General features: G+C 39.1%; 1 protein-coding gene across 1 annotated transcript; it reads right to left on the minus strand.

The window, feature by feature from the left end:
* Positions 1–468: 468 nt before the first annotated feature.
* On the minus strand, positions 469–9,268 carry LOC140315692 (metalloreductase STEAP4-like). The gene is made up of 9 exons (XM_072393286.1): positions 9,080–9,268; positions 8,855–8,962; positions 7,420–7,490; positions 6,899–6,983; positions 4,207–4,485; positions 4,028–4,122; positions 3,751–3,904; positions 3,459–3,629; positions 469–786 (listed from the first exon to the last, which is right to left on the minus strand). The coding sequence occupies exons 1-9, from the start codon at positions 9,266–9,268 to the stop codon at positions 523–525; spliced, it is 1,416 nt and encodes a 471-aa protein (XP_072249387.1). The 3' UTR covers positions 469–522.
* Positions 9,269–10,966: the final 1,698 nt, after the last annotated feature.

Consider the following 10,966-nt stretch of genomic DNA (forward strand, 5'->3'; position numbering starts at 1 on the left):
AACATAGCATTATCATGTGTGTTTTAGTGTGCAATTTGCATGCCCTTGAAAGCAAAGCCAGTTTAAAGAGTGATTGTCTGTGTTGGCAAACCCGGGATATCAATAACATCCTGAAAAGAGAGCACCCTCAAGGATACAATAGCAGGCACTTGAAAGGAAAGAAAAGTGGAAAACAGAGACTACTGCCTATATTTATCAAAGCAATGGGTTCAGTGGGAGATATCAATCTGTTTTTCAACACATTTGGGGAAATAGAAGTAATTTTTTTTTACACAAACAACGCAGACACTCAAATATCCATGCAGGGCTGTCCATTTGGATGAAAGAAACCAGACTGTTTATTCTTTTGCTCTTTGGCTAGCATCACTTCAGGCCTTTCCTTTGCAGAATTATTAACTTTTTTCCTCAAATTGTATAACTACTTACAATTTACAAACAATTTCCATTTTCAATTTCCCTGTCAAATAACATGTGAATCAACCTGTTAATAATCAGTCGCCACACTGACTTAAAGATCACAGTTCACAGGTTGGTGGCCTTGATCTCATCCATTTTCTCCCTTGGCTGCGTTCTCTCCCAGCCTTGTCTAATGCGGGTGAGGGTGCGGTCCACACAGGGGAGGAGGAGGAGAAGTTTGAGCACCAGCACCACAGAAGGCACAATAAGACAGAGCATGTATCCCGGAGGGGTGTACCATTTGTAGGTAGTGGGGCGAAGAAATTTATTCCAGCCATAAATGTAGCCATGGGCTGTGCATATGAACAGAGTCAGATGGCCCAGCTTAGACTGAAAAACAAAAAGAAAATAGATGCATGAAATAAAAACAGTGAGAGAACTGAGACAAAATCCACCTTCTTCGTGGGAACTAAATGACATAATATTTCTGAGGAATTTAGTGCTCTCAGGGAAGGCAAGAAATCAAGCACTTAATCTCTCTGAAATCAAGATTTATTGGTGTTAACCTTCAGTTTTTTATGGATCAAACGAGAGATTTAATATTTTAATCAGTGAGCTAAAGGAACAAAGCTGTTTTCTCCTTTTTCAGTTATTCTCTTGAGCTAAAATTATCTAATGTAAATTAACGCAAGCTCACTCTCTGCTGGTAGCTAATTTGCAACATAGATCATCTATATAAAGTTTTATGCAATACATAAAACACATGGGTCCAAATATGATTTCTAAATGTCATAATGAACTTGTGTTAGCCAACATTATGGTTAACTTGTTGTAACACAGTTAAACTAACAGCAACGACAACTTTGGACTGGGGCATGAAGCAGCAACAAGAGAGCAGATGGAGAACTCTGCTCTGTTTATGCTGCCTCGTTGCATCTTAATGTCTGGGTTGAGCAGTGGCACGACTACGATGACACATGTCAATGTGGGGCTGCTCCATGCTCACAAGAGACCAATTCCCTGTACCCCGATTGGACCGCTGTATGTGTTTTATGGCGTGTAATTTTTCGCCAGGATTCCTTTAGAGTTGCAGTCGATTTTGCAGCTAAGACAGTTCTAAAGTTAACTCAGAGAAATGCATAGAATTCAGAGAAGTTTGCAAATACGACAGCTGCAAGGTACCGTGGGTCTTCTAGTATTCATAGGATCCAATTTAAAAACAGGAGGCAATGCAGAACAAAAAACCTGCCCCACCGACAAGACAGTCATCATTATTTCTTGACATCAGAAGTCTGGCTATATGTAGATCAGCCAGTCAGCAGTTACAGACAAAAGGAACAACGTAAAATCTGCACTCTGGTTTGACAACATATAACATTTCATCAACACAGGTAAACCAAGGATGCAGATAACTGTGTGGAGTCCTTCATCTGTTGCTCTCCCGTGTAAAATTTACATATAACAGCTAAACCCAGTATAGACAAGATAAACTGTAGAAAGTGCACATATAAACTTTTATGGTAGACGTAAAAAAAAACTGTTACTCATAACAGCAGTTCACATTATGCAAATAATAATCCATAGTGCCAGTTATAAAATGTTATACTAAGCAGGTATATGACCTCTGTCTGCATCAAGTAGGCAGGATTTTTGTGGTCTCTTGCGTTTGTTTCGGTCGAGCCTTATGATGTTCTCTATTTTCTTAAATTTAACATTTATTTACGAGTTAAATTATCCTCTGCTGTGGGTTCGATTATTCACACTGTTTATTTGTTTCTTTTTAGTCTTGTTTCATTCATGTATGATGTTCCCATCTATTCACGATTACCATAAAAGATAGTATGTAATTAATTAAAGATGTATTTCCCTCAATATGGTGAATATTACCCAGAGTTCCATGTGAGGGATGGACCAAGATGGACTAAGCTACTTTCCAATATGTGAGACTGCTTTTTAAAAAAAAAAATATGAAGAGACGGATTGACACAAACTCTAAGCTCAAACAAACATTTTCATATCACAAATATTACTTTATGTATGTCTGGCTGGTCATAATTAATAGTTAGTACATGCTGGCTATTTTAGTAGAAGAAAGCTATTTCAGCTAAATAAAACTACCCAGTGATATGTTTCTAATAGATGTGAATTTGAGTGTCTGGTTTAATTTTTTTCTTCTGTGCTCGCTGAATCCTCAAGTGTTACAATGAGCTAAAAATACAAATTGCTCCATAGTTGTACCAGAATAATTGGTTTTGTAGCACACCAATGGCCTTTGGGGCTCAGTTATTGTTAATTATGTGGGTAATGCGCCTTCATTTACATTTCTAGCATTCGGCTAATGCTATTCACATCCGCTGTGACTTACATTAGGAGCAAACAGCACAATAAGGAATCATTCACATTGATGTGGTACAGTATCATCCCTTATAATGTTAATCTGGGACCCCATATTAACCAGTTTGGGATGGAAAATCCCTCTTCTATGAGCATTTACATGTGTAAATTCTCCTGTAACAACAACGATCACAACTCCAACAAACAAATAGAAGTTTATGTAAATCGATACCTATCACTAAGTGTTTTTCACAACTCTTCTCACAAGATTAAAAGATTTATCTTGACCTAGAATTCTGTCTCTGAATCCCATTGCTGTCTATAGACTTGACCTTTACACAAATGGGCCTGTGACCTGTATTAACAACGTTCCTACTGGGAATTATACCAGGTATCATAATTCTATTTAATGAATAACTTAACATTTAAAATCTTGGGCAAAAGTAAGTCTGCGAGGCTTTCACTTTGTGCGCCAGTGTTGGGCAGTTAGTTAACTTGACTCCTGGGAGAGGAGTGCCAGTGCCATTCTGCCTCTGGAACATTTTAATAACTCTGATAAAAACTTTGAGAGTCCAAAAATAGATTACTACAAAGGCCCTAAAAGATGTTTTCAGTCATGGTTTTACTGCACATGACTGATAATGTGTGTTAGCTTTAAAGGTTAACCCAGACAGACACACTCACACACATGCACACAAAGGAATGCACATTTCCAACCGAGCTCTGACCTGAATGAAGCTGAATTCTCTCCAGCTGAGGGTGCCTCCCACAGAGGGCAGGGATGTTAGTCCTAGCAGGACAAAAAGAAAGAAGCCCAGGATTCCCAGGGCCAGGAACGAGTCTGTGCCCCATGCCTCAGTGTTATCAAAGTAAAGTGGGGTGGTTTTATTATCCTTCATCTAAAGAAAAGGAGAGAGAGGATATGCAATTAATTCTTTATATAATGTGGGCTTTATGTCATATTCTTCATTGTAAAAGATTCTAGAAATACTGTAACTGGTTTGGACCACTATGCTCTACCTCATTCAGTGCATCTGAGATGAGTTTGCGCCTGACATTATAGCGAATAGGAATAATGAATGTATAGATGGCATGGAGAAAAGCACAGCCCAGTGCAATAAGACCCAACTGCTTCCTGCACAGCATCCAGCGGTCAAGCCAGTTAGGGAAGCGCCTGGAACATGCAAGAATGAGTTAGGCACTTTACACACCCAGAATAATGAATCCAATAGTACGCTGAACCACAATATTTTATTCATCTATTTATTCTGTTTATTAGCCCTGTTTGATGTCTGACCTGTATTTGGTCCCTCTGTAGAGCTGAAGAAAGGCAGCTATAGCACCAGGCAGGTAACAGAGAGACAGCATGACGAGTGCAACAATTGGAAAGACCTAAATATGTGGGGGGAAAAAAATAGACATGGAACGATAAACCACCACCATGCAGGAGACTGAACAGATGCGGTAAATCTTTACCTTGTTGGCCAGGGAGATAATGTTACGGTACGAGATGTCGCTACTGTTTTCAACGTACGCATAGATGACATCTCTGACCAGGAGGTAGAAGAAGAAGAAGGCAGTGAGGCCAACAGCTATGGATAGAGGCAGCCTCCACTCTGGGAATAGTTTCAGGGGGAAGTCCTCCAGCTCTCTAGCTGCTGACAGAGACCCTTTGTCCAGAACAGTGAGGCCCAGTTTGGTAGCCATCTGTGCGACTGCCTGCTTCGCTTCTGTATTGTCCCCACACAAGTACACCTGTACCACGATGATGTTACTTCAAAAACATACTTCAGCTGAAATGTTTGATAGTCATTATTGCCAAAATATACCATAAAATGAGAAAATAGAAAATGAGTTTCTAATTTCCAAGCTGCATCTTTCCCTTTCAGACCTAAACCCTTTGTTTCTCCTAAAGATACAAATGTTCATGTTTCTGTTTCATTTTTTAATTCTAAGCAGTGCAGCGTGTTGCAAGTACTAGTTGTATCAGAATAGATTGTGTATTGGTTGGGGAATTTTCTGCCACACGTTTGGTCCTTTATATGGTATATATGTCAGTATGTATATATAGATATCATCAGTGTACCAAGATAGATAGTTAATGTATTTTTTATAGTTTTTGACAACAATTTACAGCTAAAATTTGGTTTGAGGTTTCCTGGAACTAATCAGAGCAGCAAAATGTATGACACAGTCAGTCTGCCCAGTGATATAAAAATATCAGCAGGTCCTCCAACCTCAATGGCAACGCAGGGTGCTTGTTTCGAATATCCAGTACAAGAAAGGAGTCACAGAGTCCATGAATGAAGGAAGTCTGAGGACTTAAAAGCAACAGGGTTAAAAGCCACTTTTATTTCTATCTTGTTTTGTTTTTTTACTCGTTTTCACTTGGAGTTTATTTTTGCAATTGCTAAGTATTTAGTCAGAAACAGGCATCAAAAGTACTTGGTCGGGGTAAGAAAAAAAAAATCATGTTTATGGCAAATTACAAAGCTCCATCATCCAGGTTGTCTTGGTGACGAGGGCACGGGAGATTTTAAATGCACTTTTCCACAAGGACATGAGATGTTAATAATTTTTTAAATGTAACAATAGATTGTGTTCACACCTTGTGCCAACTAATTGTGTCATTTTCATCATGAGGATGGTCTTTAAATATACTGTTAAGCTCTCATAACATGGACATTATAGCAGTTTCGAAAGACTGATTCACATTGGCTGCAGCAGGTGTAACCAAAAGTTCTCAGATTCCTGTTTTACAGAAGGTTTATTTTGTCCATCAGTCAGTCATTCAAAAAAAATAGATGAATCCTTTCTTCCGAAATACATCAGACTGTCAATAAAGATGTCGACGTTTCTCCTTTCTGCGTTCTCACAAGCTGTGCGCTTGCTAATAACCGCATTAAGATTTTTGTTAGATGAGTCCTATTATAGTGCATCATTGCACAGGTCATACCTGCAGCCTGTTTGCACAGCAAGCTCTTTTTCCTTTCATCTCTCGTTGTCATCTCAGTCATGTTTTTTCATAATTAAAATTTGTGGAAGCTTTCAACTATGTAAAGACGCATGCCCACCTTTCATGCATGTGCTCAATATGTAATCCCATTCCTGGATCTCACCGTGCTGAACCTTATTACAACACTCACAGCTTTCTGATAAGACGATTAAGTTGTTTTTGAAAGACGAGCGATACTGAGAGCTAGAGAGAGTTAGAGAGAGCAGTTTGACAGGCAAATAGGGGAGTTGGTAGGATTGAGCAGTTTTCACCAGGTGTGTCTATAAGTGGACTGGGCAGCCAGCCATGTCTCCCTACATTACTGCGCCAGTAACAGCAGGGGACGGCCGACAGACTAAATCTCCATCTGAATGTAAATGTGACAGAGCCACAGCCCCGCTGTGGATCTAATCAAATTGCTGACCAGGGAATAGCACACACTTACAGGTGTGTGTGCGTGTGCGTTAATATATACTGTAACTACAAATGCATTGAGGAAGACACACACTCAAACACAGCACTCCCGTTCTTTACCTGCTTTCACAGAAATAGAGCACTGCAGAGGTATGTGTGTGTGTGTGTGTGTGTCAGTGTGAGAGCGTGTTTGTGTCTGTTTGGGCGTCTATGAGAGCTTGTTCGTGTTGAAGAGGATTTGAGGCAGATTCAGGTTTGGTCTCCAGAGGTTCAAGAATGTTTGTGTTTCTCTTTGTAGCAGCGAAGCGAAGGCTGCACTGGTCTTTCAACTGTGCGGCATCAGAAAGCGTGTTTGTTTGTGTCTTTTACAAACAGCGTCCTCATTTTCTCTCGCCTTGGTAGGGAAAGAGAGCAAAATCAATAATCAGCTGGTGGGTGAATTTAATGAATTATTTTCCTAAATTTTGCATGATGTGTGTTGAAGTGATTTCTGAAGATATTTAGAACTCTAAGAGGCATTTCTTCTATAGTATGAGAAATGTTGAAAGCAGTTTATGTTTCCTGGTTTGATGCTAAATGGTTCTCATCATGATCCGATCAAGCTGATAATCTCCCCCTCCTGCTTCTGCTCCAGCGTCTTTTTATCCTTCCTCTTGTCAAACCAAATTCTTTCCTAATGCTTGGAAGCATCCTGGCTCTGCTCTGCCTTGATCCCACTGACATTCTCTAATAGATTACTTACTTCTTCCCATCTCTCACCTGTTTTCCAGCCAGAAGTCCATTCTGCAGGGCCCAGGCAGACAGCGTGTTAAGGCCTTTCACCACAAAAGACTTAGGGACCAGCCTTGAGAACACACAACAAGGGTTTTCTTTATATCGTTTCTGTCTACAGACACACAGACGGAGAAGAAACAGTCTCAAAAAGATGAAAATCAATGTTTTGACTTTAACAGAATAGACACACAGCAGGGTATCCTGCCAGGGGAGCTGCAGCCCTGCACATTCTTTTCAATTCTTCTGGATTCATTGAGAAGTTTTGATGTCTCATTCTATAAGTGGTGTTTAGGAGAACTTTCTAATATTATTAATATTCTCAGGATGTCCAGCCTTTTTTGGTGACTATCACTGCAATTTTTCTTTCCACAACAGTCAGAATTATGTTATCTTTGTAAGTGCACAACAGATATAATGCTAAACTTAAAGGAAGGATTTAATGCTTATTGTACTAACATATTAGACACACCTATTTGTTTCTCTCTTTCAGTGCAGGAGTTCGTTACCTCTGCAAATAGGCAGCATTGGCCTCCGGATACATGTTTTTCTTCAGGTTGTTACTGAGGTCCACCAGCACCTAGAAATCAATGCACCAGCATTGATGAATAAAAGTAAAGACACATCCTTTAAAGAGACTTATTATTTCATTCCATACATATATCTTTCACATGGAACGCAAGAAAGTCAGAATATCTATTAAGAGTATGAACTGTTCACAGACTATTTTCTAAGCAGTGATACCGAGCGTCAAAGGTGACACAAACAAAGTTGTAACTGGGATAATTTAATTATTTGTGTAAAAGACTAAATACTGTTTCAGTGCTAAAGGTCCAGTATGTAGCATGTAGAGACATTCAGTGGCTCAAATAGCAAATTACTGCCAACTGAATTTCCGCTACCTTCTCCCAAATTAAACTGGTTGGAAAAAACGCTGTCGTGTTTTGCTTTGTCCCTTCTGATTCAGAAATTCTGACTAATTTGAACGAAATTGCTTTAAATTCCTGGATGGAAATCTGAGTATTGAACAAAGTCATGTTCAAAAATCTTATTAGAATTTGTTGACACGATAAGTGTTAGTTCAAGATGAGGAGAATTGGAATATGTCTTTTCATCCCAATAAAATATATGTATTCAACAAAGCAATCTACGAATTATAGCTTTGTAAAACATTTTTGCAAAACAGGAAGCAATGTGACTAGGTTGTCCCTACTGCTGTGGGGAAGTCAGTACGAGAAAATATTAAGAAAAAGTATATTGTAAAATTTCTCTTTTAGAGGGAAACAATACTCATGATATGAATTTGAACTAACAGTTGTCAGCAAAAAACATCCTCTAAAGCTTAAATGTCATACAAAACAATATTTCAGATACTGAGGAAAACGTATGATATATAACTGGAATATTTGTAAATGTTGAATCATTTTGTGCTGCACATAGCTGTGAATCTGCATACTTAGCAGGGTAGAGTAGGGTGGGACACGTCAGAGGTCACGAGATAAAGGTAATTTGAAAACCAACCATACTCCCAGAATTAGCTTGGAAAATGGACACGATCATGTCATTGTTCTTCGAGGGTACATGAGAAAGGTTGGTAACCACTACATTCTTTAAGATAATGTCTGATTAGCACTCATTTAACGGAAATATTCACATATTAGTTGTTGTTTATAAGTCCCCTCAGATGACACGATTAACTTAAATCATTATTAGTCAATAAGTAAATATAAATTGATGACTAGTTGTATTGAGAAAGTAATGTCTAATTATCTTTCAGCAGTTATAAACCTGACTGACAATTCACACAATAAATATGCTGCCAATATGTTAGTTCACAAATGTAATGAATGAAAAAAACGTGTGAAGGCTTGTGTTGTTGTTTAGGTACTTATAGTCTCAGTTTAAACTAAATTCTTGGATTCAGCTAATAAACTGTCCATTCACCTTTCCTTGGAGGTGATGTGCCATTGGCTCCAGGAATTCGTAGTGGTCTCGGTGAACGCAAATAAAGATCAAGCTAGCAGACTGGGCTGCTGCTGCATGTGTCATCACCTGCACAAAAAAAACACACATTCAGAACATGAGGACTGAAGAACATATTTGAACACATACCTTTTTTGTGTATTTTTTAAATAAACCTTGTGTTGAGTGTTTTGCCATGTGCTGTACCTGAGCTCCCAGAGGCAGAGGGCCACAGTTGCTAGGTCTGCGGCTGCCGTAGACCACTCTGTAGCCAGACTGAAGCAGACGCAGGCCCAGAGAGCGCCCCAAGTCCCCGGTCCCAAAAATACACAGCAGCTCCGGCTCAGGGGCCACTGCCATGTCCAGAGGATGCAGCAACATGTCGTTTGGCTTCATTTCACTCGCAAAATGATTGTTTGTATGGTCAGTGCTCAGTGCTGTGGAATTATATTGCCGTGGAATCTGACCTGTGCACCACCCTCCCCTCTTGTCTTTAACCTCTCTCTGCCTGAGTGTGAGAGATTGGTGTGTGTGTGTTTTATTACATCTGTAATCAACAGCTGAGAGCACACGTGTTGGAGCATGCAGGCATTATATGATAATAGACTTGTCACCGTGAGTCATCATTCCACCCAAGAAATCCATATGTTCATAGCGTTTCAGGTATTGATTGGAATCCCCAAAACATTGATTTGTAACTTAGCACCAGTCAGTCACTTTGTGACTGTAATGTTAACTGCATATTCACATTATTAAACATTTTCATACTTTGTAAAAAAACAGATTGCTTCATCCTTGTAGTTCAGCCAGAATTTGAATGTCACACAATAAATAAATCTCTTTTGGATGGAACAGAGAGAGATATTACTAGTTTATTACACCTGTAATCAGCATATCAGAGCCACTGTGTTGGTGTGTGTAGGCATTATATCAAGCACTCGGGAAAAAGAAAGTGCACCCTCCTTCAGTTGGAGGAAAGACATCCTCAGTCATCTTAGAGAAGCAACTACTGCTGCCCATCAATCTGAGAAAAGTTATTAACCCTTTTCAAAAACATTATGGAGTTCATCACTATAAAGTGAGGAGGATTATTCGCAAGAGAAAAACATTCAAGATAGTTTATAATACCAGCATGTTTTGGACAGACAATGCAAAGCGCCACATTTGCAAACCAAACACAGCAAATCAGCACAAACACCCCATACAATAAATGTCAAGCACATCGGTGGTTGGCTTGTTTTTGAAGCCACAAGACCTAGACACTTTAGAGTCATTGAGTCGACCATGAACCCCTCTGTATATCAAAGTATTCTGGGGTCAAATGTGAGTTCATGTGTCTGCTAAAGCTTGGCTAAAATTGGGTACAGCAGCGAGTGACTGAAAAAGAAAAGAATTCAGATGCTGCAGAGGTTCATTCAAAGTCAAGACCTCAATCTGACTGAATTGCTGTGGCTCTTAAGAGAGCTTTGTATAAACATTTCTCCTTAAGTCTCAATTGACTGGAGTAATGTTTTAAAGAACAGTAAACCAAATTCCTCCACAATGATGAAAAAAGATTTTTCTTTGAAATTGCTTCTGAGGATGGTTTTTAAAGCTTCTAAATCCTGGGGTGTACTTTCTCATACAGGTTGTGCATTTTGGCTAGATTTTTGTTACATATATAATTACACTGTGCAAGATGTCATGTGTTGTGCAACTTTGGTTGTATTTACCTAATTCCAGGAGCTGGTATGGACCACACAATTTTTCTACTATTTGTATGTCCTGACACATAAAACCTTAGAAGTGAAAGAGGTTTTACTTTCTATTTCACCTGGCTGTGTGATCGCAAATATGTTTCTGTAAGTCATCACTACATCCAAAAATATCTGAGTATCAAAACTGTATTTTTGTAACATTATCATTCCATTTACCTTCCAGATGTAAATGAGCAACATGGGGAACCCTAACTGTCATGTTAACCCCAGATTCACATTTTTCAACGTTTTATCACTGCTTTAACATCCTAGTTCAGCCAGAATTAGACTTTTCCATTTGACAGAAAGAAAAAAAACAGAAATCTTATGTTGCTGCTTTCCAGGGCTGCTGTCTTTT

This window comes from Leuresthes tenuis, unplaced genomic scaffold (assembly GCF_036924035.1).
Source record: "Leuresthes tenuis unplaced genomic scaffold, fLeuTen1.0.hap1 SCAF_10, whole genome shotgun sequence".
NCBI lineage: Eukaryota > Metazoa > Chordata > Actinopteri > Atheriniformes > Atherinopsidae > Leuresthes > Leuresthes tenuis.